We start from the raw sequence: 26,516 nt of genomic DNA, 5'->3' as shown, positions 1-26,516 counted from the left end.
AGGGCCCGTGGGGCACCCTGGCAGCTACCTGGGAGGAGCATCCCTCGCACCGCACCGCGCCACAGCTGCACCTGCGGCACGGGGCCAGGCCATAAAGCTGGCATTTGTCCCTCGGTGCTCGAGTCCTTGTGCAGCCCAGACCCTGGCGCTCGCTCGTGCAGGCTGTTCAGGAGAACGGGTTTTGTCAGGTCTGGAAAGGTGCCTACGTAGACCAATGTGACTTTCTATAGCGGTGCTGTCGGCTTATGCCTCATCTTGCTGCATGCCTTGTACTCCTCCCCGTTAAAAAGGAGTTTGAAGGCTTTGCCCACCTTAAGAGCCAATATAGGGCAGTAAGAGAGCTGGATTTTGAAAATCAGGAGCCCATGCTCTTTTTATTTCTCAGAGTTAAGATCGAGCCCGTGGGAAGGAGGGTTGGGAAGAGCCTGGCCCACCATTCAGCTGGCCTGAAGGGAGGCTTGGGGGTGCGCTGGAATACTAAGCTTGTGGCCCCCTCTCTTTGGGAATCCCTAGGATTGTGCAGGGCTTCCAGGAATGATGTTCCAAGAGGGCAGATTAATACCACAGTTATCTGAAGGCACACTGAAGATCTGTCCGCAAGGACCATGTATCTCACTGCTCACTGCTGTCTGCAGCAGACACCTTTTTTACATTTCAGCAGTGACGTGTATTACATTGCTTTCAGAATGGGAAAAAAAAAACCCAAAATATAAATCCTGAATTTTATTATAGAAGTTAATACCAATAATTACTTAAAATCTAATGAATTTCAGTTCTCACTTAATTGCTTTTGAGTAGTTCACTTAACTTATTAAAAAGAAGCAAGGACATATTCATTTAATGAGCAGCAGCAGCCTTGGCCTAGCATCTGCCTACATTCTCTTTTCAATTAATCAATTATAGTCCAATGGTGTGTAATTACACATTAAGAAAGTTATTGGATATCGCAGCACGGCTGTCCCAGGGGGCTCATGAATACACTAATATAACACACCTGTAATGACCTGTTCTCAGATCTGCAAATTGCTCCCATTTCTCTCTCTCTCTCATTGCTAAATGAAGATGAGAGCAATTACCATTAACTTTTTGAGTCACATCTAGTCAATGAGAGAGAAAAAAGATCCCTACCAGCATTCATAATAAATCTGCCTGTTGGTGCTGAGTATTTTAACTGCACCAGGCATCAAGCTGGAAGGCTGTAAACGCACATCGGGATCACACAGGCTTGTGGGGATCCTGGGGCTGGTCTGGCCCGAGCACACACTTCACCTGCAGGTGAGAGAAGCAGACAAGCAGGAAGACCTCATAAGATCACATCTAGGCGTGAATTGCTTGGCTTGGTTCGAATCAAACCAAAGTCTGGAACTGATCCCTATGCTCTAAGGCTTCGCATAGCAACTAAGCCGTGTCGCTGTTATGTTGAGGGGGTTTTTTTGAACACTAGAAAGAACAAAATTTACTATGTAATGGCAGAAAGGCTTTGGTTGTGCGAGAGGCTGCAGTCACCAATGCTTTCTTATTAATGCATAGCAAATGAAACCAAGGAGAGACTCTTGATCTGCATAATGAAGTCTGACAGATTCTAAATTGGTGATTTAGTCAACTAAAGGGTCCAAAAATGCTCCATGGAAGTGAGCTTTTGATGGCTCCATAAGTTAAACAGGGGATGATATCTGTCAACATCTTTATAAATGTTGTCTTGCAGAGTCTGATATCGATGTGCTGTTGTTTCTCTCTCTGGGAAGAAGTGTCTGTTTCCTTACCCGAGTTTTCTTGTTCATGCTTTCATTTGCAGACAGGAGTCTTTCAGGTGGGTGTACGTGCAGATCAACATGCAGCAACATCTTGAGTGCAGCTATTCTTTACAAGCAGGGTCCGTTTTGCTCGTAGTAATATGAATTATTTCCATGCTGTACGCCTTGCACCACACTAGCATCAATTTTAGTGAAGCCTTCATTATGCTGGAGGTCACTTCACTTTTTAAGGACCACGCATGTCTCCTTGTGCTCGATATGCCACAGGATAACACTCCAGTGACATTCAGGTGGTCAAGTGTTGCACTCACAGTGAGGCAATGGATGTTTCAGTCCGAGCTTCAGCTGGATCCACATTTCACTCTAGTTTTCACCTGTGCCATGTTTCTTCCCATTTCCACAGTACCCTTTGGTTTAGGACACAGTTCCGTTCATATACCCAGCTGTAGCATCTCGGTATTTGACATCTGGGCTGGACATCTCTAGGTCCCATAGTTAATGGAGGAAGGCAAGCACCTCTAGAGTGTGATTTACTCAAAATAATTTGGTGCTTATTTAGGATTGGTTAAACCACCTTTAGATGTGCCTGTATCTATTCATTAACTAGATAAATAACTTTCCATATGACACCTACATTTTTGATAGCTACAGCCATCAGTTGAACTGCGTATTTCTCCATGTGTCTAACTTCAAGCTTGCATGTAGAGCCATTCAATTCAAGCAGAGGGACTGCTTGTATGCTTGAATTTAGGTATCTCCTAATTTTGTGTTTAGATGTCAGGTCTCCGGCTTTGAAATGGGGATGCTGTTACTTAATTGCCTTTGCATGCAATTGGAGATTGAGATTAAAATGTTAGAAGTGCAAAGTGGTGTCTATTATTTAATGTTGTGTTATACTCCAAATAGCAAACAACAGCATCCTTGATATTTGCACAGAAGTTCATTTATTACGAATTAGAATCTAAGACAGAAAACAGGTTCCAGGGTTTAATTTCAGGTATTCAAAAACAATTTGACTGCCCAGGCAATGCATAATAACTGAAGCAAGCAGAGCAGTGAGTGTGGATCTCACAAAGTGATCAAGCTGTGCTTGTATACAGTGTTCTCCAATTCTGCTCAATGCACAGATTTGTTTATGCTCGGGACCAAAAATCAATTCTGTGCTTTTTTTTTTTTTCTTTTTTAGAAATCAGTGCCTGAACAATCAATTAAAAATGTTTTAAGCAGAGAAAGGAACACAATAATAGTCTAGAGTTTTAATATACAATACAATACTCAGTTTTACAGGCTCGTTAAATATCGGGCCTAAAATACCTGTCAGCTAGCTCTTAAGTTGTGTTGGTTTTGTGTATCTGATGGGGGGAGGGTGGTATTTCATTCATGCAAAAATTCGTTTCTTGCTGCAAAAATTCATTTCTAGCTGTATTCTCTGCAAGAGGCTGTAACTCTGCATGTCACTTTCCTAATTGAGCAATAAACTCTGTATTGTACTAATACTTTTTATTATGAGGAATAAACATGCTTCTTCTAGACAGGCAGAGGAATAATTGACCACCAGTGGCCAGTCCTGAATGAATATTACTGCACATGCCACTGAAATTAATATCTCCTTAGCCAAGATGGGAAACAGTCATTTTGTGAGAGATTTTTTTGTGGTTAGGAAGCTAACACACCCGATACATTTCCACTTTCTAGCAGCGTGGGTTCCTGACTGCCCAGGGAAGAAGCACTTGGTGCTCATGTGGTTACTGACCCTCTCTGTGCCTTTGGGATTCAAACAGTAGCTTGATTTGTTAAACACATTAAGTGAAGAGCCAGATTCTGGCTTGAGCCAGGGGTGTCTTTACATCACTCTGACAACAGAAGGCTCAAAAGGTGATGTGCACATAATGTAGTCCCGTGGCCCCTTTCTGCTGCTGGAGTGGTGTGAAGGATAAGAATCTGTCCCAAACACCAGTTTCTGTAATGCCAGGAGGCAGCACTAGGACATTGTGCTGGTGTATTGTGTTACAGCTGGCCCGGCACTGAGTCATAAGGGCTGAAGGATGCTGGAAACTAAAATAACAAAGAGCTAAGAGATTAGCTCAGTAGAGAGAAATGGTAAATGCTTCTCTTATTAGTTATTTCACTTTGATTTAATAAAACTCCGGGACCATATCTCATGTAAATCACCAAATCCTTCACAATCCAGTCTCTTCTTTAAATCGGAAGCACAGAGTGCCCTGGGAAAAGCACGCAGGTTAGACTGCCAGGTGTGCACACACCCGCAGCACATGGTGCCCGTGCCAGAGCACGTGCCCAGGGAGGAACAGCATCCTTGGCAGGAGCACGCACTCCCTTACAGGCACAGGGGTTGCGCAGAGCCTGGAAAATGTATTCGGTCTTATCTTGTGCATACCCTGTGCCTCCCTTTCTGAGAGATTGCACAGGGCTGTGTTGAGCAAGTGCTTTTCTCCACAGCGAGTGTGCTCGGTGTACGGCCACAGGGCTCTGTGCTGTCGTCCTTACCACGCCATGTTCATTTAGTGAGGGGTTATAGCTGATGCCCTTGCACAGTCCAGCAGCCTGGTTTTAGGTCCCTCTTTCTTCCAGCACAAACTAGGGCTGAAAGCCTCCCCGGCAGTGAGGCCTGGATGAGCTCAGGCTGTCCAAAGTTCAAATGAGATTAGCTTGAGGTCACTGTAGTTGGTGAAGGGAAATAGCCAGAGGGCCTGGCTGCTGACATGCTCCCCGCAGAAATGGAGATATTTGTCTGCATTGGTTATCAGACTCCTTCTGTGGGGACCTCACTGAAATCTCAACTGCCCTAAGTCACCACACAGCTGCAATGACAGAAGTGGTGGTTTTTCTCTCCAAAGCTGCCCTGGTGAGATGTGTCCCTTTGGGTGTCCCTGAGCTGCTGTCCCTCTGTGGCCGCATCTGCGCTCAGCCAGGAGGTGGGGGCTGAGCAGACCGCAGTGGCTGCGTGGGTGAGCTGCAGTCTTTTGCTCCCGTACTTGGAAAGCAGTCCGTGCTTGCCTCCGTCGAATTTACTATAATCCCACCGCTGTTTGCCTCCAGCTCAGCTGAGTCAGTGTGAGTGCTGGGAGGAGCCATGATGTAGACGAGTTTGGCCCAGTTTCCGCCCCCCACCCCCCATCCCCCCCAGTGCTTTTAGAAAAACCTGCTGAAAGCAAGTCTGATTAACACAGCGGGGCAAATAGCTCTGCTGTAAAATGCTGAGGATTGCCACTAGCGCAGGTTCACCGTGTGCAGGAGACAAAATGCCTTTTTGAATGTTTGTGGGCTGATGGGCGCTGCAGTTCGTGGTCTCTGTTGGCCGGCTGCAGGTTCCTAGGTGCTGAGCTTGCAAAATCTTGCATGGCATGGAGAATCTGCCTTTTATTTTCAGAGCACCTTTTTAAGTGGCGGAGTGGGCAGCACATCAGTACCACGGCACACTGCCACAGCAGGAGTGTCGTGGAGGTGCCGCATCCTTGGTATGCAAACCCCGGGTCCTGCACCAAAATCCATCCGGATGAATGCGGGTACTCATGCTGGAGGTACGAGCTGCTGTGGGCATGGGGACCTCTCAGTGCTTGCAGGGTTAGAAAGCTGCAAAGAGGGCAAATCCAAAATAGCTTGGACCGTGTTGATCCCCCAGGAACTCTACGTAGCTCTGTCGTAGAAGAGGCGTTTGGAGAGTGCCTGGATTGCAGTACTTGGAGGGAACCAGAAGCGTTTAGATTTCACGTTGTGTGTTTTCTCACTGCTGCTTGTTTCCTGGGTGGGATTTGCTCCTTCTCATAGCTGTAAACACAGTGCCTGGGTGAGCTCTGGGAGGAGCCTGACTCAAGGCAGGTCACCCTGAATTTGAGACAGATGCTTCATCTGGATATATATACAGTGAAAACCTGGAGATGGAAAAGATCTATTAGTTCCTCCAGCCAGTGCTTCGATTCTAAAGCGTATCTGTAACATGCTGTAGGCTGGGGTGTGGGAAGAGAAAATAGCTCACTTTTCTGTAAATGGAAAAGCAGTGAGTATCGTGATCTGGTCTGAGAGAAACCACTCTGCAGTCTCAACAGTATATGCTCCCTTTTAGACAACCTCACTCTTGAGTGAAGGCACTGGGGGCATTTCAAAGCTGTGCCTGGCACCCCTGCCTGTCAGTGTGATAGAGAGCAAGTGAGAGGAGAAGAGGGAGAAAAGGGCACACACAGACTTTTGGTGTGGACAGGGAAGTGGTTCCAGGTGTTTGTTACATCACATGAACCTTGCGTGGGGAGCATCTTCCTGAGCACGATATACCCTGGAGGGTGGAGGAAATGGTAATGGGTAGAGATGAGGTCAAGGGAGCAAGACTACCTGCAGATGTGGCATCTGAAAAAATCCAGAGACAATGCAACTATTTTTAGCAAAAGTACAAACAGTGATAGATGCCACAGGGCTGCTGTCACTAAAATTTGGCTATAAGCAACATATTCATATTTAAACAAGTCAGCTTTGCACATTGAAATGAGCAAACACTGTCTCTGTGCTTGTTTGTTTGTTGTGCAGAAGCCATCAGCTTTCGCTCCTTATCCCTTCACTGTGGTGGTGATGCGGAGTCATGATGATGGATAGGCTGTCTATCTAGCTTATCTGCAAGGCCACAAAACATTTATATCTTAGATGGCATGATAGGCTGTTCTTGTGCAACAGTGGGAAATAGGAACTTGGGACCGCCTTTGCAAAAGTGTACCATCTCCTGCACAACATTGCCATTCCGGTAAGCTCACTTGGCACAGTTTGTACAGCTAAGCACATCCACTGTGAAACCTAACACTGGGATGTACATGAATAAAATCACACAAAATCAGGAGAGGAGCGAGCTTCAGAGAGGCTTTTGAATGCAGGGGGCAAACCAGCAAGGATGGAGTTCCTGCAGTTTCTCTCCTGCTTAGAGGGGGCCTATGTCACCACTGGTAAAAAGCCTCCAGCTTACACCACCAGCATTATACTTGGCCAATTATCTTATTTAGGTATCTCATATATACTTAGGTCTTGAAAAGGTCAACAGCAGAGCATGGCTGGGCAGGGTTTTTTGAAGCTGCAGGACTGGAAGCTTTGCTTCTAGCATCATTAGAAAATAATTGCTTGTGAATGTCCAGGGATTTGAATCTACATGTTGGAGCTCTGAAAAGGAGGGCAGGAAGGTTTAAAACATTATTGAAACAGCTGCTGCTAACATTACACTTGCTGCAGACGCTGAGCAGGCAGCAAGTGGAGTGCACAGTGGGGGCACGGCCGCTGCACCTTACCTGCCTCAGTACCCTTGCACTGGGACCTGTCTCCTCGGGCTGCTCCTCTTGTGACTGTCCCCAGCACAAACACGGTCCTCCATCCAAGATTCATGCAAGCTGGTGCACGTTTATCAAAAGCTGCAGTAAGGCAGGGATCGTCCCTGTGGCACTCCAGCTGAGCTGTTTTCACCTAAGTATATCTGCTATTCCTGCATTTTATTTTTGTCATTTGTTTTTGATTTTCTGCTCCTTGCAACTTTTTCCTTAGGTCTTTCTTCCCCTTCTGAATATCTCTTCCTCCACTACTATCTTTTCTTTCTTTCAGTTTAACTATCTTCTTCCCCAGGTTCCATGGTAAATCACTTATTTTTTATACCCCCACTTGTTTTCAAAGTTCCTGTAGTCTTTGGCTCCTCGGTGCTGTTAGCTGTAGAAAGTCGCCTTCCCTGAATGTTGTAAGTCCCAGATGTTACTAAATATGATTTTTGCCACCTACAAACCTGCCAGTTACCTGCCGCTGCTCACAGTTTGATTTCTCAGTATGACCAAACTGGGTGTCTTGTGACTCTGAACGCGAGCCCTGAGTTTCTTGCAAGGAAGAATGCCTTGATGCCTGGTATTAGACTAGTCCTTAATGAGGCATCTGTTCGTTCCTCCGCCCTGTTACAGATATTCCCCCTGACCCTGGCCAAGTCACTTTATCTCTCTTTGTCTCTGCTCCCCATTCATAAAATGGGCATAATTGCACTTCTGAAGCTCATGTGGAATTGTGACGATGAATTCTTCCTGCTTGCATTGCCTTTACCTCATCCCTTTTGTCTGCACAATTGTCAGCTGGGATAAAACGCCACCAAATCAGAGTTAGCCATGGTCAGCACAAAGCTTATGCTCCAAGCGGCTGGCCCAGCCACTCGCCATATCCTATAACATTGACAGCGGAGAGTCAGCTTTATTGCCGTTTGCATAGCAGTCTTGTGTGCTTTGAGGAGCTTCCTATGCTATCTGTGAATAGTGAACAGAGACATTTCCAAGGCAGGGTGCTCAGGAGTACACCGTGGTGACTGCAGGACAAAGGGATAAAATGGCTTCCTTTGAGGGCTTGCTTCACAGGGTTGTTCGCAGAAAATGTGGGGCCTTGGAAGTACCAGAAGGAGAGGGAGGGAGGCAAGGCAATTGCTCCATTTGTAAAACCCAGCTCTGGTTTTCATCCCCGTGGTCCATGCTCTTTTCCTCACCCTTCCCACTTTAGTTCTGTGACAATAAAGAAATAAAGAAATGCAAGGTAAAGGCATCCTTAAGGCTGTCATTGTTGCCAAGTAATGTTAATAGCACTTTCTCACATACCTGCTTCTGAACACTAATGTCATTTAATTATTGTGATGTTGCAAATGAAGGTGCCCACACACAAATTCAATATGGATGTAATTATTAGAGGTGGAATGCCAATTAAGCACACACCAAAAGCAAGTGGTGTATTTTTGATTTGTCGCCTGATTTATTATCATTTACCTCAACATGCCTTAGACAGCACTGCCTGAGTCAGGAGCAGAGAAATAGCTCTTTGTACATAAAGCTTGCTCTTAAATCTACACTTCACAAGAAAGCGGTAACTGACATAAAACATTTGTTTTTAAAATACAGCTGGGAATGTTGTTTTGAAGCATTCTCTCCATCTTGGGTAAGGAACACAAGGGAGGTATGACTTTTGGTAGCAGGGTACACATCTCCAAAAGAAAGCAGTGCAGGCAATACCATTCACATACATAACATATGTCAAAAGGCCTTCAGTGAAAATCCACATTATGCAGGGGAGAAAACTCAGCCTGCAGACAGTTTAAATGTGTTGGCCAAGTCAGCTAAGAAGATCTGCAGGCTTGGGCTTCAGTAACTAGGGGCATATTGCCTACCAGATAATTACTGGGGCTTTCAATTTTTAGGTATCTCCTAGCGTTGCATTTTTCAATTCTAGTCAGTCAGCCTTACATTTCGGGGTGAGGAACAGAGTGCTGGTGGAGCATCCTGCCTGGACACATTTATAATGCTCTCCTACTCTACCAACCTCTAAAGAGTCTTCTTTGAATAGTGCACTGCTCACCATGCAAGCAGCTCATTATCCAAGGCATTTCGAGACTAATTTATAGGACATTTGGTTAATTTGCATAAGCCATCCAGTACACAGAACATGTCTCCACAATAATGTAATATGCCAAAATCAGGATTTATGTGAAAACATGAATACTGGAGGGTGGGGGGTGGGGGGATGGGGGGTAGACATGACATTTTTAAGGATCTGTCATTAGCATCAATCTCTAAACGAGTATCTCTGATAAAAAGTCACAGAATCCTGCCTCTCCACCTACTACATGTGAAGCTCCCATATAATTCTTTGCTTAGAATTTTGCTCGTCTTTTTATTAAGATGGGTTTTGATCCTTAAAACAGCCTGGAAATATGAATACTTGGCACTGTTGGCTTTGTCTAAAAAGGAAACAAAATCCCCCAAACTGAATCCAAATCGAGGGCTGCACGTTCGGCTATCGCTGCGAGAAGCCTCGTGTGTCCGCAGCTCTGATTATTACCTTGACACCAGGAACAGGAGGACCTGTAATCCTTGAAACAGCTGACATCTGAAGCGCTGATTCTTCCTGTGCTTTGAGTTAGTCGGTCCTTGATCTCCGTGCCCGGCATGCAAGCCTGGCTTTCACTGAAACCTGACCTCGTGGTCCCTTCTTCTGCAGCCCTGTTTGTCTTCTGCTGTTCAGAAATGCACAGCTTCTGTCCTCAGGACTCTAAATTAGAGTTGCATGGGTCAAAGGAGCAAACAGGAGAATTGTCATTATTGGATCCAATACCTGCCCTTGATTTGGTGGTGGTGGTGGTTTTTTTTTAATAACAACTGCATAATAAAAATGTTGCAGTATGTTTTTTAAGCGAACCTATCCCCTGCAAAGTGACACTGGCTTTCCATGATCTCTAACACATGACTGCTTCACCTACAGGTACAGATGGTTTTGCTCCCTTCCCTTGCAAAGCCAGCCTGGGATTTAAAAGTCAAGTTGGTTTCTTTCTTCTCTCCCTAATGCATCTTCTGCCATTACGAGGCCTCTGAAGAGCACATTAAGTCCATATTTACCCCTGTGCAATCTAATTAACTTTCAGAATAACTGTGCAGGTGTAACTGAGATCTCAGTTTGAAGGCAGCTTTGCTCCACTTATTATAATTGAAGGAACTGTTCAGCCAGCAGCATTTCTATTAGTAGTAATGCTGTTTGAAAAGGAAATAACGTAGTTGGACTCTTGGACTGAATTTGTAGAGATGCCAGCTAGAATTGCATAAGTGAATGCATATTTATTTGCTTACTTGTAAATAGAAGCTAACTTGAGCTGGAAATCACATGTACAATAAATAAGTAATCCTGATGCCATTGCTACAAATTCATTTCCCAGGGCAGAGCTGTGGTTTCAAGAGCCCGTTTCAGGGCTTTATTGTTTTGAAGATTTGAACAGTGTTGGCTGTTTGCTTTGGTGCATCATGTGTAGTTCCAGTTAGGTAAAACCTGCTGGGTGTTTCACAGCTTGTTCAGCTTGAACCAGAAGCAAATCAAGGGAAATAACGTATAGTAGGAAGATAAGTACTCTAGATAAAGATTATTTTTTCTGCTGTTCTAGATTCTGTTACTCCATTACATCTGTTATTCTAGGCTTTGAGATTAGTATTTTCAACTGCAGAAATGCAGGAATTTGTGGGTTCTTTTAATCAAACCGTACTATGGATTAGATGGAACCGACAGCATTAGCTTGAACGTAATGAATATGTTCAACAGGAACGAAACATGCAGTTTTTTGGTTTACTCTTTTCCAATTTGAATTACTTTTTACTATTCTAAGATGTTAGAAGCACATTTTTTTCCTCTGGGGATTTACAGTTTCTCTTAGTGTTTTGATTACTTGTGAATAATTTGATAGAAAACCCCTTACACATGTGCCTGTGATGTACAGCATCTAGCTTAGATTTGGTTTTTGACTGATCCCTAATGGCTGAAGTTACTGTATACAACAAAAAACATTTGTAATGCTGTCAGACGGGAAAAATCTCTCTTCTGCGACTTGACTCGAATTTGTTATGTGTATAGCTCCATGAAGTTCAATAGATGTAAATACAGATTAATTATTTAAAAAGTAATAGGAAGGAATGAGCTTCCAAACATGTAGTGTTTAATTATTTAAAACCTGTAATGGAATTTCAACCCTTGCGCATACTTCACATCTCTCGTTGTGCTTGGACAAGTGCCTGAGGTCAACTGGCATGTCCCCACCTCCCAGTCATCTTCCCTCGATATCACAGAGTGATAAATGTGCCTGATAGATGTGAAGAACAGTCAATATTGTCAGTCATGTCTACTAGTAAATATGCTATACTTCGTCTTCCTTTCCCGCATTACTATATTGCATCCTGCAATAAGCCATTCCATGTAACAATTCATGCAACAAGATGTGTACAAGCGCGTAAGTTGTGCATGTCTGTATCTCGCCACAGAGGACCAAATCCTAAGGTCAGGGCTTGGGCAAAGCCCCTTGTGATTCCTGATCCCACAGAGTGGAAAGAACCCCGTAGTAATGGTGCACTTTGGTCATTTGATGGTGGTGGTTCAAGGCACCCGCTGTATGTGGCTGATTGTACTGGATGTTGTGCACACATGTAGGACAACCTGATTCCCATTTCAAAAAACGTATGCTCCGAGTAGGCTACTCAGGTAGGGGGAAGCCTCCTCCCCGTTTTAAAAGGAGGATCAAAGATACAGACTGAAAATAAAGAACATGCAAGCCTCCCAATTTTAGAGACCTGCCTGAGATTTACCCTCCCTTTGCTCCCTCTGCAATGGATGCAGAGAGTTTGGCTGGGACCAGTTCAGAGCTTTAGTTAGGTTCCTGCTGTGATCCACCCTCCTGAGATGTCTGACTCTGTCCGCAGACCTGAGCTGGGCAATTAAAGTACATAGCTAATACTGAGCTGACTGGATTGTTTCACTGACTACTCTTCCCCTTCTCCGAAGTTACTCAGGAATTTTGTGTTTGCAGGGAATGACTAATGCCAATCCGGCAAGTCCCGTCTCAGCATCCAAGCTACATAACCTTCCTTCTTTTACTGCTGAAAGTCACTGGTTGAGGAGCACTTGACCCGGGATGGGTGTTAAAATAAATCTAAAGAAAAGCTCTTAAAAGAAAATCAAACACTTCAGTTGCATTGAACAAATACAGATAGGAGTCTTTGTACGCAATGGCTACTTGTCTTCATTGCCAGCCAGATCTCAGCTGGTTCAATGAGGAATATTTCCAGTGGCGCTCTAGCCTGTAAAATTGTTGTCAGAAGGAGTTTTGTGAAAAGACCTAGGGAACCAAAAAGGCTGGAGAAAGCAAGACAAGGTTAGTCCTCTTTGAGGAGGACTCTGAAGAGCATAGCACTCGAGAACGTTGCTTGCAATATGCTTGCAGGGTGAGGGTTTAAATATGTCGGTTTCTTTTGTCCTGGTGTGCAGCTTCCACATAGCTGCTTTGTTATGCATGTCATGCAATGAGAAAATCATCTGCATGATCTTATAAGTATGAAAGGGTTTACCGTGATGCATTTACATAATAAAATCTATGCAGTCACGGTGTGCATCATATGCACAGGCAAGGAATGAGTGCCATCTACAGTAACACAATGCATTACTAAAAGGTCCTCTGTAATTGTGTTCTTTACCAAATAGTGCATCTGATGCCTTCTGCTGTAATGTACCCTCCTTGGTGAGAAATTAATACTTTGTGCCAAATTCAGCTCTCAGTTACGTGGTTCAAATTGAAAAAACAACACTGGCTTCAGTGGAGCTATCCCAGATTCATCCCAGGGTTACTAAGAATAGATTTGATTTATGTAAATAGCTGGGTGTCAGGTACGCCCCAGTGCTAAATACTGTCTAAACAGAGGGATAAGTAAGACCTTTTCATTTGAATAGGAAAGACCTGCTGGCACTTATTTTTTCCACATCCATACTTCCTACTTAGAAAGAAGATGTAAACACCAAAAAGAACATGCATTTTCCATTCCTTGAGAATCAGCAGATGTTTTGGGCCTGACAAAAGCATCATAGTGGACAGTGGGATATGTGAGGGGCAGGTCCTCCCTCCCTTGGGTACCAGTCACAAGTAAAGTTATTGCTGCCTGCCACCCTCACAGACTGTCGGAGGATGCCCAGCTGCATAGCAGGAATTTCTTAGTAACAGAAGAGGGACATTAGCAGAAGAAGACAAGGAAGTTTTCACACACATTAGTTCACCATATGTTTGGCTCTAGGCTGCAGTTTCAGACCTTTATAGCTCCTCATTTATTATTTTTAAGGCTAAAATCCTAGAAAACAGTGGTTTAAGATAGCTAGGGACCATAGTAGTCGTGGTAAAGCCTACCTACCAGAGACAGAGTAATTTTTTTCTTTTTTCTTTTTTTTTTGGTTTTGCTTTTTCTTTTCTTTTTTTCTCTTCTGTTTTTCCCTTTCTTCTCTTCTGCTTTTCCTTTTCTGCTTTCTCCTCTCCTCTCCTCTCCTCTCCCCTCCTCCCCCCTTCCCTCACTATTTGGAGGATGTGCAGACTGTTGGGTTCCCCATCTTTCCTTTTCTCTGGCCCTTGTTTCAGTCTTACCTGCTCGATATGGGAGTGTCCAAGAGCGAGCCTAACAGTTGCTCATAATAAGCCTCTCTCCACTGGTGATTTTGTACTAATAGAAGGGGGAAGGGGAGCTGGGTCTGTACCAACAGGGCCTGGGTTTCAGCCAGGATCAGTGCCTCACAGCAAGAGAAAGTAGAGGACACAGAATGCTTCCTCTGTGTGTGGCAGAGCTATTTCTCTCTCTTGGCTTCATCTTCTCCAGCCCCCAACTCCAGAGGAAATGGGAAAATGAATTCCACTCTCCATGCCCAATCTGCAAGAGATGTGACATGTCTCGGTCCTGGGCTGAAACTGATGTGACACAGTTTTCCTTGATCCAAGCAGATTTTGGGTCTGGCCCAGGGTTGTTCTAATCAAATGTGGTTTCCAGAGAGAGGGCTGCTCTTTAAACTGAATGTATTCTGGGACACAGGGTGGTGCGTACCATTACCAGCAGCAAAACCAGCAATTCTCAAAGTGTGAATCACACGCATTCAAATCTGGAACAGTTTTGACTCCCTTCAAAGCTCTATAGACTAAAAACCAGCAACACTCCTCTTGGAAAACTTTAGGGGGTTTTTTAATCCATTTTTACTAACGGTCAACTCAATCTTTCCCTAATCAAGTCAGTCTTTCCCCAACATTATTTTTCCAAGTAAGCAGCTGATGTAGTCCCTCAAGGCGTTTACATGTTTGGGAAAGGTGGGAAAATGTGTGCGGGGGGTCTGCCTCAGGTAGATTGAGAGACTCAGCCAGTTCTGCTGCAGCCCACACTATGGCCATGCGTATGTTTGAGCACATAGCATGATGGGTCCTGGCCTCTAAATATTGTCGCATGATAAACATTTAATAATAAAGGCTGAAGATCCCTGACCTATATAGTTAGGTGGAAGAAACGTGTGTGTGTGTGCGTTTATATTCCAAAGCACCTAGAGACTTCTATTCTGTAGCCTTCTTGCTTGTACAAGCATAAATCAGAAGAAACAACACACAAATCTGTGAGGGTTACACCACTGTAATAGTGGCATAGTTGATAGGAAGAATTGGACTTAGAACCCTTCATTACAGGTAAATAAAGATTTCTCAAGGTTTCAGATTGCATTCCTATTCTACAGACTAATGATATTTCAAATCTGGATTACAGTAATATTCTCTAGACCCAGTAATATTACATTTAAGTCTGAGTGATTTAATGGCTGTTCAATGGTGATTTTGGTCCAGGTGAAGTGGTATTGGCCTCCAGCAATGCCTTAGGCTAAAAGCATCATGTGTTAGCAAAAAACATTAACCTGCCCCTCAAACCTCCTCATTATTACATTTACAGTCCTGTCAAACAACCTATGAGCCACTGGAATCATAATGGAGGGGGTTTTATTGGTATTTTTATATTCTCTTGAATATTAAAAAGAAAATATATTGGAGAAAAAAAAAAACATATAAGATATTACTAGATATAAATTCTAGTCAGATGAGCCACATGGGTTATTTTCCATCTCACAATGTTACTTTGCTATATGACCAGAATAAAGTTTTGTTCAGAAAAAAAAAGGGTGAATATGTTTATTCAGATACTGAATAAAAAAGTGAATTAATTAGAGAATATAAATCGTCATCTGGCTTCTGAAGTCATCTGCAGACTTGGTAGCATGCGATTGTTAAGGGTGACGATTTCTCATTTGGAGACATTTTGGTCACTCCGTAAGCGAGATACTCTTTGAGGCATGCCCCTTTCTTCTTTCACCTTTAAGTTTGCGTGTGCTCGACAGCATCCATAATTCTCAAAAGAATTTGACAGAAACATTAACAGTGTTGATTGCTCTCAGTTTCCCTTTCTTCTCCTGATCACTGGGGCTGGATGCAGGGAGTGCTGCAAAGCCCGGCACATACAGGCTCTCTTCCCTCAGTGCTCTGGTTGGCAGCTGCTCTGCAGAAGAATCCTTCTGTCTCATGTTTGGTCCCTGTTCTCGCAAGGAACAGGGTCTCTGCAGCCCCTGTGTAAGAGTGAAGAGCTCCTGGCATGGTAGCAATGCTGACCCTGGTGTCTGTCCCCTGAAGAGGGGCCAGCAGCGGTTCCCAGCCTGGGCAGTGTGGGGACCCCACGGCTTGGGCACCCCAGGGATGGGGTAGCTGATGTGCTGCCTCCAGTAGCTGAGCATGTGGGAGTGTAAACTGTGCAGACGGTTCTCCAAGGACATGGAGGTAAACATCCTCCTGAGGAAAGAAATGCATTTCCACTCTCTGGAGGAGGGGAAGGAGGGGGATTTCCTAGTGTGACATTCACTTGCTGCCCCAAAAAGGCGGCAGGCCCTGGGTGCTGTGAGGAGGTATTTCTAAGCTCCACAAATGTTTTTCCAGCTGCTAGCTTTGATTTATTTCTTTTGCCTTCCTGAATATTCAAAGCCGACAGTTCCTGTCCTGTTCTCAAGGCGTTTACGACGCTTCTCACTGCTGGTACTTTGCACAGCTTTAGTGGCAGCAGTTTGAGGAAGTACGTTCATGTCATCTTTAGGAGGAAGCAAAGCTCTCACTGTGGCACTAACAGCTGAAGGATCTTAAAGCAAAACCGAGACTGCCAGCTTCACCTACTCAATGTAGTTCTTCCTTCTGGCTGCTCAGTTTTCCCCTAGATCATTTCAGGACCAGGGGAATTTGGGAATGCATGCTATGGGAAGTCTTGGCCCACAAATCAAGTGTCAGACATCAAGGTGACCAGTGCCCACACAACCCGAATCAAACTACTTGCCTGACCAGCAAGTATGTCTGTGCCACTGGTCTGCCAAGCTGGCTTCTCCCACTGCCACCCACAAGTTAAGGGACTTGAGCATGCTGGAGACACTCAGTTGACTCCACAGATCCCTACCCTCTAATTAGGCTCACCAAGAAGGAGGCTACAGACACACTTGAATGATCTCCTGTCAGACCAGGTTAAGTCTGGAAGAGTAACTGCCTGTTGGCCTTGTGTGGGCACACCACCATGCAAGTGTTGGGCTACTGCTTGCAGATCTGAGGCAGCTGTCTGATGACCTTGAAGCTTGATGGGAGCTTAGGGGTTGAGCTTGGGACTCGATGGCTTGAGCTGGGGTTTGCTCTGCCCCGCAGTCTCTTGCATGACATAGTTATGGTCAAAGGCCAATGGACTTGCAGTGCAACAAGGTTTCTCAGGGCTTGTGTTATCCTTGGAAAGGCCATTCAGGCTTAGGTGTTCTTTAGGTATTTCTGAAATGTGCGTCTTGATGAGACAGTTGTCAGACCTGATGAGGGTGTTTAACCCTCCACCTCTCTCTCCTGCTCTTTCCCTCATATCTTCTGGATCATGATAATTTTATTTATGACTTCTGTCACTGCTGGACTGGTGGCCTTAGCCAGTACTGAAACAACAGCACAGATGTGCTCTGTAATCAGCTCTTGTATGGTACAAGTGTAAAACCCCCACATGAAGGATTTTAAGGTTTAAATGCTATTATTGTCCCACTCTGTGTTATTTCAGCTAGGAAGGTTTCTGGGGAGGACAGCTTCCCTCTTAGCAAGCCCACCTCACACTACATTCATTTTCCCTGAAGTTTCACCCACCATACTGTGGGCTTCACCAGTGGTTTCAGATACAGAGTTCCTCCTGTGGTTTCAAAGCCTCAGACTGAAGTTGAAAACACAGAGCTCAGCTGTTTATATACAAAATCAAATATGTAGCGACTCTGATGAAACAAGACCCAACCAGGTCCACCGGGCATTAGCATAACTTACGTTCATTGCTTTTGGCTGGGAAAATTAGAAAGCCCCCCCAACACAAAGGAATGCAAGAGCTTTGAAAATACTATGTTTTAAATACCACAGGTGAAAACTGCAGTGCTTCAAAAAAAGAAATAAAATTTATCATTAGCCATTGATTACCAAATAATTCTGTTTTCTCCTTATGCTTCATGTAGCTTAGACTTTTATGTAATTAGGGTGAAAAATGTAGGCAGAGTGGGTCTTGCATTTAAATGACATAAAGTCAGTATTCACTCCTTAGAAAACTATGGAAGGGCGGACAAGAAGTTTAGGAGGGTTACATCAGGGTAAGGAAAAGCAAGTGAGCAGGCAAGCTTTGGTCTCTTTTAAACAGAGAGAAACTTGTCACAGGACAGTTTTAAGTTACAGGCAACTGCAGTGTTCTGTTTTGTCAACTGTTTTTGCACAAAGCTCCAAACATTGTAAAAATCTGTTTTCCTTCACACCTAGCATCGCTATGAGCTATATTGTAACCACATTCACAGTGTGTTAGAGCCTGCCTCAGGGTTCCTTCGCAGCAGGTTTCAGCTGGAATGATTTTTCTTTTTTACTTTTTATAATAATCACTCCATTCAAATGGAACAATCATTATAAAAAATTATCATGAGCCATCTTGGACAGGAAAATCCTGCAACAATAAACAAGCTGAATGTCTTGCAATAAGCACATCAAAAAGCGATCGAGGCTGGATAACTGCTTCAGGCCACACTTTGGATTATGCTGTTATTAGTATTGTTTGACATTTGGTAGTGAAAGAGCATTAATTCCCAGTCACAACTGCTGAGGCAGGGACTTGGTTACAGTTGTCTTGCAGGTAGATGCTGTGAACTGCCCTCCCTCTTTGGGGACAGTCTAAATCCCTGCCAGGGACCTCGGGACCAAAGCCCCCTGCCCCATGGGCTAGCATGCAGTAGCTACAGTGCTGGACACACAGGCCCCTGCGTACCCTGCTCATGTACCAGCTGTGCCCCTGGCTACCCAGTCCCGCTTGGGAGGAATCATAGAATTATTTAGGTTGGACAAGACCTTTGAAATTAAGACTAACCATTACCCAGCATGGCCAAGTCTATCACTAAACCACATCCCTAAGCACAACATCTACATGTTTTTTAAACACATCAGGGATGGTGACTCCACCACCTCCCTGGGCAGCCAGTTCCAATGCCTGGCCACCCTTTCAGTGAAGAAATTTTCCCTATTAGTCAATCTCAACCTCCCCTGGTTGAGGCCATTTTGTCTTGTTGCTTGTTACTTCAGAGAACAGACAAACACCTACCTGCCTGCTACCTCCTTTCAGGTAGCTGTAGAGAGCGATAAAGTGTCCCCTGAGTGTCTTCTTCTCCGGGCTAAACAACCCCAGTTCCCTCAGCTGCTCCTCATAAGACTTTCTCTCTAGACCCTTCCCCAGCCCCGTTGCCCGTCTCTGGACACGCTCCAGCACCTCCACGTCCCTCTTGCAGCGAGGGGCCCAAAACTGAACACAGGATTCGAGGGGCGGCCTCACCAGTGCCCAGTACAGGGGACGGTCACTGCCCCAGTCCTGCTGGCCACACTGTCTCAGATACAAGCTAGGATGCTGGTGGCCTCCTTGGCCACCTGGGCACACTGCTGGCTCACGTTCAGCTGGCTGCTGACCAGCACCCCCAGGCCCTTTCCCCCAGGCCCTTTCCAGCCACCCTTCCCCCAGCCTGTAGCGCTGCGTGGGGCTGGTGTGACCCAAGGGCAGGACCCGGCACTGAGCCTGGTTGAACCTCATGCAACTGGCCTGGGCCCATCGGTCCAGCCTGCCCAGCTCCCTCTGCAGAGCCTTCCTGCCCTCAGCAGATCAGCATCCCGCTCAACTCGGTGCTGTCTGCAAACCTACTGAGGGTGCATTTGGTCCCCTTGTCCAGATTGTCAATAAAGATATTAAACAGGACTGGCCCTGATCCTGGGGAACATCACTTGTGATGGGCTGCCAGCTGGATGCAACTCCATTTACCACTACTCTTTGGGCTCTGCCATCAAGGAAGCCTGAGCAGGTCCAGGGTGGGTTTTTTGGAGGACGATCAGGTAGGAAAACGTAGGATACCTTGGTGAGCAATGGGGGCTTGTGCAGCTTCTGGTGAGGCTGCACCCACTCCATTGTTTGCACAGGGTGCTGGCGCTGAATACCTTTTGTGATAACTCAGCTGGGAAAAAAGCACAGCAGCATTAGGATTAGCAATAAGCCTTGAAATTATGAATTTCAATTCCATTATCTGATTATCACTAACCTCTCAAAGGAGTCTATTATTTGCCATCATGTCTGCGTGGAACATATTCCCCTCCTCTTCCTCACTCTGAGCCCAGCACCTGAGTGGAGCACGGCTGTGCCCTGCAGATCTTCACCTGATCACCTTCCCAATTGGCACGACAGGGTGCCTACCTTGCAGTTCTTAATATTCATCCTTCTTCTGGGTCAGTAAATGCTAAAAGGGAACGCCAGTTCCTTGGAACAATTTTTATGTCAAACATATCACCGTATGTTTGTGTGCTAACAGCTGGGCAGATCCTTCCCAGCCTGGCAGGAGCTTTTCTTCCCCAGGGGCAGTTCTGCAGGGGGACCCTCAGGAGGTGAGTGGGGAAGGGGATGAAGAGTCGGTACAGACCTCTGAGCTGATGTTTGCAGGGGTGGTCAGTCTGACCCAGAGCCCCACAGGGGCTGCAGCTTCTTTGTGCTCACAAGCATTGAATACATTAACACTCAAGGTACAGTTCTTGCCCCAAAGTTTCTCTGTGCTTCATCATGACACAGACCACAGAGATGGGGTCGTGTGCAGGATTTAGCGCCACAGATGGGATCTACAAGGGGATTTGTTTAGAAATTACGATTGCTTTTTAGGTGACCTGCTCTGAAGAGAAACCTTGGTGGTAGATAAATGGAGGAAAGAAGGAAGGGAGCAGGTAGCCACATTGCCCGACAAGCTGGGGGAGCTAGTGAAGACAGCTGAGAGGTTTCATGCTCCTTTGCATAGTTAGGCACATAGTCCTTCAGAACACAGGATCTAGGTTTCTTTCCTTCTGATGGACTGAACTTTTCCCTGGTGTCCTGCTGGGAGTGCTTCAGAGCCTTGTTAGGGGGCTGGGGCGGCAAGGTGCCTTGGTGTCCATGCTGTGGCAGCTGCTGGGTGATCTGCAAAGGATCTGACTGAGCTGCGTGTAAGAGCACTAGTCATGACTCATTTGGCTGTTTACTAGAAACCTCCATATGTGCGTTTCAAGCCACTTCCTAATTTCTAGATTGCTGCTGTGTCCAATGTTTGGCAGGCTTCAAAAAACTTGAGCCTTTGCTGAAAAACATATGGCTGGCGTGTCGGGTTTTTGCTTGGCGGCAAGGCAGGAGTGTGTGCAGTGGGAGGGGGGTTGTCCTCTCATCTTGTGACTTTTGGGATGGGATGGGAGCCTCTGACTCCATGCCTCGCACATCCTGGGTGGCTGGCAGGGTTGAAAACTCAGGGAATGGCCGGGGACCCGGTCTGGGCTAAAAGGAAAGGGCCAGAATGAGACACAGGAAATGTGCAGTGGTGTCCATGAAGCCAGAACATATGCCTGAGCGTATATGAAGAGATAGCAGTTGGATACCACGGTGGGAAAAGACAGTAGAAACTACTCAGCAAAGTCGAATACAAGGTTTTTATGCCAGGAAGTGAGGTTTTGATAATCTTCATTCCCATGTTTCAGCACCTTTGATAAGAGCCCGATCCGCAGGATGCAATACAGCCCTCCCTTGTGCAAGATGTCCCTCAATGGCATTCTCCTGAGCAAGGAGAGAAGCTTTGTTAATCACTCCTTGGTTCTGGAGAAGCTGAAAATGGAATTTTTGCCCTTTCTGTCCTCTCACAAACTTTACCAGGGAGATGATACTAGTTCAAAGCACTGTGTACAAGGCACAGGCTCTCTTTCATCACAGTGGTGGTGTCTGCGTACTACTCATTCCCGGTTTCTCTTGGGCTGATGTAAACACCTCTGCAAACAGCTTTTAGGAAATGTGTTTCTTAATGAAGTGGTGCCTGATACTAGATTATTGTTCAGAGGTTAGTGGTGGACTGCACTAATGGATGAATTTTGTGCCGATTGAATAAAGTATGAATTACCCTATGCCTAAAGCCCAAGTGTGGCCCTTTCAAGTGCAGCAGGATGCCTGTGTTGTGCCCACGTGACAGCCTCATGGCCATGTCTGGACCCCACTTTGGACATTTCTATCAAAATAAAGACACAGATGCCAACAGGAATGGCTTTTTTCCCCTTGTTGTATTAGAGAAATCCGAGTGTTACAGATCCCTTGGTCCTGGCTTCCTTGACGTTCCTGTATTGGGCACGAGTCATGTTTCTGCTGATGCAGTGTCTTCTGACTCGTCTCCTGGTGTAGACTGTTGCATGTTTCACAGGAAAGCGGATAAATGATATCAGGTCATTGAGCTTATAAGTAGCACACTGGCAACCTGCCACTAAAATATAAATACATTAAATGTACTGAAGGAAATGTTCATTCTGTTGTTTTGCGTTGGACATGCCCCAGCTAGGTAAATTGGATCTTCTTGAGGGTTGTTGCATTACGTTTGAATGAGATAGGCAGTTATCTTATTACTGATCTCTCTGTCATTCAGGGTTTGTGTTCTGGCATTTGTGGTGCGAAGTGTGCTTGCCCAAGAGCATCCCTAGGAGTATTTTCTGAGGGAGATGGAGGCGTATAGGGGATCTGTTAGCACCTTGCAAGGTCTGACCCTTTATTTCAGATGTGTTCGTGCTCCTTTTCAGTCACACCATTACTGGTCCCAGCTCCTTTTGGGTAGAAAAGTACAAAATGGTTACTTTGCCTACGTTTGTTAGGAAATGTCTGAAACTCAGCCTCGTGGCATTTATTTTCTTTCTCTGTATTTCTGCCACAATTCTTTCCAAGATCCGCAGCTGTGCCTCTGCTCCTGGTGAGGTCCAGGGGCAAAGCTCCTACCAACTCCAGGGTGAGCGGGGGCTGGCATTAAGCATCAGACCCCAAGCCAACTGACTGCATTAAAGAGGAGTCTCTTCATTGTTTTCCATGGGTGCTGGGTCAGGACCTCCAAACGTGATCCTGCAGCATTAACTCTTACGACTAATCCTGCTGAAACCCAGGGAGCTACTCCCATGTGTAAGCACTACCAAATCCAATGCACAGCATTAAGAAGCGCTCTGCAACGGTTTAGCTCTCCTCTTGGTTGTACGGTGAAGGGAAAGGATGAGGCAGGAAAAGGGAAGCAAAAGGAATAAATGAACAGAGAGCTTTTGAGCTGGCTGTGAAGAACGACAACATTCTGTATGGAATGGAAGTACTTGAAAAAATAAGACATTGGCTGTGTGTTTTACAGATAAGAAAATGTTATTTTATTGAACAGGAAGATATATATGTTTCACCTATCACATCTGAACTAATCAGTGTAGGCTTTTAGAAGAAGTCTGTAATTACTCTGAGCACATCATTAGTTAGATGTAAAATGAATGATATTGCTCCATTTTATTACCTCTAGTGATATAGCCATTTGTATCATAAATTCATTGACCTCATCTTAAATGATCAATCCTGTAAGACAGACTTGATTCATTAGTTCTTAAGTGATGTTTTTTCCTCTCCAGTAATTTCCTCCTCATTGTAGGGACTGTTTTTCTGCCTTTTAGTATGGTATTGTAAGGTGTTGTATTACTTGCATATGATATGCACACTTTATACTTGTTTCTTAAATAATCAGCATAGAGTGATTGCTTATATAAGTAGGTAGGTAGGAAGAGAGAAAGACAGAAAGAAAGACAGAAAGAAAGACAGAAAGAAGGAAAAGAAAAAGAAAGAAAGAAAGAAAGAAAGAAAGAAAGAAAGGAAATAATGAAATACATGGATGTAGTAGATTGACATTTCTCACTGATGTTAACTTCAACACTTTGAGATGTTGCCTACAATCAATGAGATATTTATTAGATATTTGGTCCATCCAGGAATTTCAGAGGAACAGAATCACTAGCTTTAATTAATTTTATCTAGTGATAAAATATACAGAATGGTGTGTGATCAATATGTGAGTGAGGCAGGCAGAATTCTGAGTTTCTTGTACCTCAGTGAATTATTGAAAACAGGAGAAATCAGTAGAGAATTTCTAGGCAGGATTTCTAAATATTTTACCAAGGAACAGAAAATATTTGTTTAGCTAGGAGTGACATAGGAGCCCACCTGAGATAAACTAATCAATAGAGCAATAAAACAGTAAAGTATTTCGTAGAATTTTTCAACTGATAACTAATAAAATTAAATTATTAGAAAAGTTGCTACAAGTTTTTTTGGGGGTTATATTTTTCTTCAGTCTGTTAAATTAAAGTCACTGAGGGGGCTCTTCCTAGAGAGATAAAGGAGACTGGGCTTGCTCTCTCGTATTTCTTTGGTGCTTCTTTGGCGGCAGGCTTACAGCTGGTTTGCCTCCTTTTCTCTGAAGGAAGGGCAAGTCTCAGCTGCACCATCCAGGACTAAATCAGGGAAGCAGCTGCATCTGAAGTCCTGCCCCATCCCTTACAGCAGCCGCCTCTGGGGCTGGTCTCCTCCTCAGCTTTCCCCTGCAAACAGGCACTGGTGTTGTGGGTGATGGGCCAGGGTGGGCTTTATCCTGCCCCAGTCTGCCTCAGGAGCGAGCTGGCAGCTCCTGGTACCTCTTTGTGCAGCTCTTGCACTGGTAAACAAATCTTACTTGCAAAGCATAGTGTACAAACAAGCAAGTTTTAAAAATAATTTATTTTTTTATATGGTACCTGAGGAGAGCTCAGGCCTCTCTGCACAGCCCTTGGGGCAAGAGCATGCCCTACAAGCAGCAGCAGGAGCACGGTGGTTCATATCCTGATTCCATGCATGCAAAATACATAGCATTTTGTGGCTAAGCAGTGAGCTGTCGATGAGAAATTACTTTAAGGTAAATTCAGCAGCTTTACTGAGTTGAATAGTATCTTATTAACTTGTGGCGTAGACTCACAAATTCCCCTTTTGTCTGCTTGGAAAACAGTGGCAAGCCAGAAAATTTCAGGAGGTCAACTATAAGATGTTTCCATCAGATGATCCTGTGCTGACTTGCCAGGTGGGTGGCAAAACCCATACCCGTGCCAAATACCCGGGATGGTTCAGTGCCCACTGCTGCATGTTTGCACTATTTGTGGTGAGGGGTTGCCCAGCTCTGGTGCTGTCTGCAATGGTCGCTGAGCCTTCCTGCAGCAAGCAGAGGGAGAGCCGATGGTTAAACCCGGGAGCCCTTGGAAATGGGGGTGCCCCTGCTTTGCCCTGCTCAGTGCACTCCCGCTACCCATCCGCTCTTTGCCTGGGGAGGGGGGGGATGCATGCGCAGTGGCAGCAGAGGCATTTACCTCAGCCCTTTTGTGCATTTGACAGCCTTTTCGTCCATGTTTTTTAGGGTGTTACATCATCAGCATGCGTTCAGTGCAGGGCTGAACTTACTTGAAATGCACCAGGAAATTTTCTTCCTTGCATGGGGCATTGTGCTGGAAATACACCTGCCCTAATGCTGCACACGTTGAGCAGCACCAGCACTCACTCTGCTTTATCTCACATGACACTGTTTCTGTGTGCCCAAGCTAAAAAGCTGGGCCCTCCATTCCCAAATTTCAGGGGTGACTACCTCTCAAATAATTATTTATGTTGATTTAAATGCTGAGATACAAACTTTGTGGTAGCGAAAGGGGGTGTGTGTGCGTGAGTGTGTGAATGGGGCGGGGAGGCAAGAGAGGGAATCAAATAGCAACCTGACTGGATAACCAAAAGGTTGCAGAGTTAAAAAAAATGGGCTAATAGCCACAGAGTATAATGTGTATGTGTGAATATATATATATATATATAAGATACATTACTGAAAACTCAAAAATGTCACCACTGTTTACATTAAATGAAAGCTGAGAGTTAAATGAGATGGGTAATCAGATGCCCGACATATGTTGTTTTGAATTGTTTATATGGCCAATAGTTATTAAAATTAATTATCCTTTTAATGCAGTCTTTTCACAATCATATTCTTCTTTTCTTTTTTCTTTTTTCTTTTTTTCTTTTTTCTTTTTGGTACAAAGGGTATAGCCATTTCAAAACAAGCTAATACAGGCTATTTGGAAAAGGCAGAACAAACAATACTAGGATGTATTCTGACATGGTCATAGGCTCAACATGCTGATAGAAAGCACCAAAAATCTCTGTCAGTGGAGTATTTTGAGAGCTAATGTAAATGACAAAAATGGGTTTTTTGTGTGCGTAAAATTCTGTCAGAAAAGTAAGGCACTGAAAAATCTGACATCTGTTTATCTGTTTATAGCTATGGCAAGATTACTCATATTAATTCTTGTTTAAAATGCCATATGAAGGAAAGGCATTTGTGCAAACAAGAGTCATATTTGAATTGTAGATCATGTCTTCACCATCTGTGAGAGCTGTTGGTGTTGCAAAATTAATGTGTTAATGAAATCACAATAATTTCTCTGAAGTAATGGATTCTGAAGCCTAGAATGACTATTTTTTAAACTTTGGTGTCTAGTGGTTTGCAACTGGGAAAACCTTTCACAGCTTAATTAGTTCTGCAGCCTTACTTTAAAAAAAAATTGGCTATGCCTTCACCACACCAATAGTAACACAGAAAAGGATTAAATGGAAAGCAGAGAAACAAAACAAAAATGAGCCTGCAATGCAAACTTTTTGCTGTAGTATTTGAAAAGTTGCTAAATAGGCCCTTGCTTGCCAGGAAGTTTTACTCAAAGTGACTTGTACACAAGAGTGGGCAAACAGCTCAGAAAATAATTCCAGCTTGCTGAAACATCACAAATTGGGACTATTCAAACCTTGCAGAAATGTCCTATTTCCAAGTTTCTCCTTGGAATGAAGGGCAAAGGATGATGGTATCTCAGATGGTAACCGGTGTGCTTAGATTACCACTGAGGAGTAATCACAGCCATACTCATATGGATTTTGTATACTTACACAAGTGTTAAAACAGTTTATGCCAGCTGAGGATTCTTCCCTGTGGTAT

At 44.6% G+C, this 26,516-nt stretch overlaps 1 protein-coding gene across 4 annotated transcripts in view; it reads left to right on the top strand.

Annotated features, from left to right (window-relative positions):
- The window catches only part of SOBP (sine oculis binding protein homolog), a 118,973-nt gene that overhangs the window by 74,209 nt on the left and 18,248 nt on the right, over nucleotides 1-26,516 (top strand). For 2 of the 4 annotated variants that reach the window (XM_056343675.1, XM_056343676.1), the window contains exon 6: nucleotides 24,501-24,572. The exons of the other annotated variants lie outside the window; for them this stretch is intronic. In XM_056343675.1, the coding sequence (XP_056199650.1) occupies nucleotides 24,501-24,572 (72 nt within the window). The remainder of the gene's footprint in view (nucleotides 1-24,500; nucleotides 24,573-26,516) is intronic. 4 annotated transcript variants of the gene reach the window in all.

The sequence above is a fragment of the Falco biarmicus genome, chromosome 6, assembly GCF_023638135.1.
Source record: "Falco biarmicus isolate bFalBia1 chromosome 6, bFalBia1.pri, whole genome shotgun sequence".
Lineage (NCBI taxonomy): Eukaryota > Metazoa > Chordata > Aves > Falconiformes > Falconidae > Falco > Falco biarmicus.
The sequence above is the reverse complement of the archived record's forward strand: the minus strand, read 5'-3'. Positions and strand labels throughout refer to the sequence as shown.